We start from the raw sequence: 5103 nt of genomic DNA, 5'->3' as shown, positions 1-5103 counted from the left end.
AATAAGAGACAAAACTAATGGACAATTATTCTCTGGCTAATGTTACACACTTGTCATCACCAAAAATTCCAAACTAACAGCTCTGCTAGAAGAAATCACAATTTAAATACCACCAGTGATCAGCATCTGCACTTGGAATGAGACTTGAGAGTCATTTTTGAATGCAACTGCTTTTGATATCCTTAAAAATCCATATGTCCTTAAAATGCCTTTAACAATTTAAGCTTACCTTAGATTAACTGCAAGTCTCAGCTGTCTCTATTTGGAGCAACAGTTGCAGAATGTTCTGCTCCAAACTGAAGTCCTGTAACAGAGCTCCAACAGTACAGATGGAAGCTCCAGTTGCTAAATTTTGTACAAATTGGAGTCTCACAAAACTAAAAGTTCAAAAAGTCTCACTTGTCAAAATTAAGAGCATTCGTTAGACACCAAGTCTAACAGAACAAAATACATGAAAACTAAAATTAACCCTCTAACATATTAAGATTCTTCTCCTACCCAATTCAACTCTGCTCTGAAGTATGGAGGCACTTGAGTTCAACTATTCTTCATTAAAACTCAATGTTAGCCTGTTATGATCATTCATGATGCAATATAGATTTCTTTCTTACCTATGGATAATTTCATTTTAATTCTAAAAATCAGGGGTAAGCCACTACACCATTGAGGCCTGAAGGCAGAAGAAACTGGCATTTGTTGAAGTTGTAAGGGAAAGGCTGAAACTGCTCCAGCTTGAATTCACTGGATAAAGCAGAGATCGGGGCGGGGGGGGACTTCGAGAAAAATCTTAGCTGCCAACCTTTTCTTGGCCTTCTTCCACAGACCCATGATATTAGTTCACTTAGGGAACTACTGTTCATCTTTTTCTTAGTGATCCCAGCCTCTACCCAAGGACTATTGACATTATCTGGGAGTCAAAATTATCACAAGCTGTCAGAGTTCAACATCAACCTGTCTCATTGCTTATCCACTTGCAAAGCACCAGCATAGAGACCAACTCCCCAGGTACTGACAGGAGCAACAGTATGACACTAATTTACACTATCCAAATTGATTTTGACACTAAAAAAAAAAACCACACACACAAGAAGTAGCAAGTATCTGACTGTACTGTAGGTGGGTGACACTATGGAACAAAAACCAAGATAAATAGAAGTAGTCCCTAGACAGGTAGCAAAATTCTGTTGTAAGGATCCCCAAAGTCAGGGCTGGAGGGAACTACATATGATCTAGTCCAGCCCCCTGCTCAAGGGAGACTCATCCCTAGCCAAGCCATCCCAACTATCTAGCCCACCTTTAAAAACATCCAGGGATAGATAAATCGTGCAATCTCCAGGCAACCTGTTCTAGTGCTTGGGCACCCTCATAGTCAAAAAACGTTCTTCCTAATGTCCAGCCTAAGTTTCTTCTGCTGTAGCTATGGCCACAGAGAAGAGTCCATATCCATCCTCTTCAGGATCTTAAATCCTGCTACAAATTTCCAACAGAAAAAAAGATTGCCAATCAGTTCTCTTAGGCAGAGCAGTATTTCAGGAACTCTCCTTCCCTACTGAGGTCAGGAAAAAGTCTGATGTTGTCCCAAAGCATAAAGAGACAGCTGGTTCTCTAAACCTACCTTTTCCACAGTAGTGTTATAATTTAAGAGTTGAAAAATGGAAACCATTGCCATCAAAATGTGTGTACATGTACAGGGGGAGGAGGGGACAGACTTACGCCTTAAGTGCAAAAAATAAATAAGTGAATTAAAAAAAAATAAATAAAAAATACACCAAATGTTTCCCAAAAGTTACTAACATGTTCTCACTTGAAATTTGGTATGCTAAAGAACACCAGTTCAAATACAGTTTAGGTGGAAAGTTGAAAACATCACTTAAAGTTGCAAGCATCTCCAACCATTTAAGTATAAAGCATGAACTAGGTAAAATACATGACAGCTTTGCATTTAAGAGGCTTGTGTTACAAAACTTTAAAAATAAATACGTCTGGTACTACCATAGTGGAAGACTCAAAGACTTCCCCCCCCTCCCCCCCAAGAATTTTAGGGGGGGCGTGGCACATGGGTACTGAGTGATGTCTGCAATAAGTCAGACCAGGTCTCTCCAGAATTAAAGAATCTTGGAGAATAGTTCAGTCAGACCTGCATTGTGGAATAAATCAATCAGATACGCGCAAGTGTATTGAAGAGACAAGCCACATGTGCTTACAAATAAAAGCTCTTCCTACATATTTAGTAACAGTCAGAGATTAAACATTTTCATAGTAAGAGCAACTAGACCAAGTTCTATAACTTCACTGGTAGCTCACTTTTTCCTAGTCAAATGGACTAATCCAATCTGTTATTGAAGTAGGGGGAATCTGGTTGTGAAAGATTTGTAAGGGCAGGCTGGACAGGTGGTTTTATTATCAGGAACTTACACATCTTCAAGCATTTTTTTTTATACCAGAAAGAGAACTCTCTGAAGTTATACATTATTCAGACCAAAAAAAAGAATGAGAGTTTTATAGACATAACAATCTCACACACTGCTATGAAACAAAAACAGATTTAAACGACTTACTTTCCTCTCCATGAATGTTTTGTTGTGTAGAAACAAGCCAGATCTTTATTCTCCCTGATTATGTTCATCTTGTGCCAAGACCTGAAACAAAATAGACTTCTGGTTAGTGCTTATGATCTTGATTTAAATAATCAACCTGTTACTAACCATCAATATGCTCCAAGATGAGTTTCTCCATCTTATACTTGAGACAGTTGAACATTTAAAGTTTTGCCCGAGATAGGACATTGTTTAAGTTTAATGAATTCAGAGGATAAAAGAAGTTTCTCTTCACTGAAGAAGTTTAAGTATTCCTTTATTTTTCTTGTCAGGATATTATAGGCTGGCAACATCTTGTTATTCCTATCTGCTTGATATCAGGATTACTAGGTATGCATTCTCTTCTACAGAACTTTTTTTTGTTTAAATAACGCACCACCCCTCCCCCCCAGGAAGTTGAAAGCCAGTGCAGTTTTCAGAAGATTAAGGAAATCTGTGAGATAGATATTAGTACCAGCTTTACTCAAAGGCCTAAATTAGATATCAATTTGGTTATATTTGTGATATCACATGGCTATGAAACAGTACGCTAGAACAGGCAGCTAAAGCCTTTTGCAATTAAACCAAGTTCCCACCTCCAGTAACAAGTGTTGTGAGAAAAAGGAGCCAGATTTATTTGGTAAAAATAGTACAGACTTCAGTTTTATCTATCTGAACATATTTGATGTTAAAACTGCTAAAAAGTTTACTGGTATCTGTGAGCTGGCCAAATTAAATATTACATTTGCTCTTCAAGTATTTGCTGAACTAAAGTTAAATCTACCAGTCATAGATATGCCAACTATTAGGCATCACCACAGTATTATGAGATACTGGACACTGTAAGCATCTTTTCACCAATTTAAAAAAGGACACTAACTTTGTAGCCAACAAGTGAAATCAAGTTTAAAACGCTACAGTAAACCAGAAGCATTCTGATTTTACTGCATTTGAGTTCTCTTTCACTGTACTTTTACCTAGGGATGCCCAGACTCAACAAGCTAAATATAAAACTTCAGAAGCAAATGTCCTGCTTTGGAAAAAAAAAAAGTTTGCTTGTGCCAATTGTATTCCCCATACCTGCGGTTCCAGACTGTTTCCTTCTACAACACAAAAAAACCCTATATCTCCTTAATAAGAGAAATATGCATACAATAGATATTTTACTCAACTGAAAATGCACCAATTCAATTCAGCCCAATTTGCCTAAATTATGTATGCAGATGTTAGAAGTAGATGCGATACTAAGCACTGCAGAGTAGGGGGTTTTTTTGGTAATAAGGCACACTTCATTGCATCTGAATAATGAAGACAAGGAGTATCTTGTGTCTCATGCAGTTCCCTTCTCAATTCCTCATTTTCTTGTCATCCTTCAGTTATTATTGGTTTAGATTAGGATGCACCAGGCAGCAGAGGGCAATCATATATATTTTCAAACCAAGTACGCAAGATATTCTCTGTAGCCATGATTATAAATTGCATGAGACAACTTGTTACAAAAAATAAACTAAGGTAGGGTCACAATTTAAATGGGTAAACTACACAACAGTCACCATACATCAAGTGTATGACACAGTCACTAGTCTGGTGGGTTTACAGCCTATTTTGCCCCACAATAAAAACTTGCTCTCGTCTAAGTTCACAGCCATATCCTTCTAGGATATTGGAAAGAGTAAAAAAAAAAGTGTACTTGAGATACAAGTGGAGGTGGACTAATAGTCAGGTCTGCTAGATAGCTGAAACCTGAACAGGATCAGTACTGCAGTATAATTAAAAAATTAAAAGGTAGGTTCTGAACTAAACCAGCAATGTTCCATTCACAACTCCTGTTGATATTACTAGAGTACAGCATTATATATGAAGTTGATGCAGCCCTGGCGATTCATGTAGCCCAAAAAGCTCTTGTTTACTGAATAAGAAATGCTGGCTACTTCAGAAGTTTAATCTTAGAAGTACAGCTTAAGAAACTAATAGTTCTTGAAACTGCTCCTGGACAATTCTTAATACGCATTCTTGTTATCAAGCATCCTTTGACAACACTAATGAGTCAGGATATGAGAAGTGAAAGATGAGTTAGTGAACTGAAGACTGACGGTCACAATTCATTTAGGCTTTTCTGGTTAATGTCTCAGCGTGCTACAACTTGAATATTGTGCTTTTTGCTATTTTAAATGAAAGCAAGAAAAACAGAACCATGAATTGCCAATATGGATGTTCCCTACTAGGTTAGGTTTTTGTTATTTTTAATTGCACCCAAATACTAGAACAGTTCTTTGGAGACACCCAGCCTCTATATAGTTTGCCATATTTTTCATAGCAACCAGTTTCCAAAGTTAGAAGAGGTACCTCTACATCACCTACAACTCCAAAATCAGACCATTTGGCTATAATACAGCCAAATTTGCTTGTCAAGTGTGCCCACCTTGCCCCACATCTTAGTGTCATCAGCAAACTTGGACAATGTGCTTTCAATCCCCTTGTTGCTGATGAAGATATTAAACAGTGTGGGCCTGAGGACTGAGCCCTG

The 5103-nt window shown here is 37.6% G+C and overlaps 1 protein-coding gene across 2 annotated transcripts in view; it reads right to left on the bottom strand.

The window, feature by feature from the left end:
• Window positions 1-5103, bottom strand: part of DNAJC13 (DnaJ heat shock protein family (Hsp40) member C13) — a 104257-nt gene that overhangs the window by 93394 nt on the left and 5760 nt on the right. For both annotated transcript variants that reach the window (XM_019508849.1, XM_019508850.1), the window contains exon 2: window positions 2559-2639. In XM_019508849.1, coding sequence (XP_019364394.1) covers window positions 2559-2626 — 68 coding nt within the window. In that variant the 5' untranslated portion in view covers window positions 2627-2639. The remainder of the gene's footprint in view (window positions 1-2558; window positions 2640-5103) is intronic.

This window comes from Gavialis gangeticus, unplaced genomic scaffold (genome assembly GCF_001723915.1).
Source record: "Gavialis gangeticus isolate Ggan-Ray unplaced genomic scaffold, GavGan_comp1, whole genome shotgun sequence".
NCBI lineage: Eukaryota > Metazoa > Chordata > Crocodylia > Gavialidae > Gavialis > Gavialis gangeticus.
Note: the sequence above shows the minus strand (reverse complement) of the source record. Positions and strands in the feature narration are given on the sequence as shown.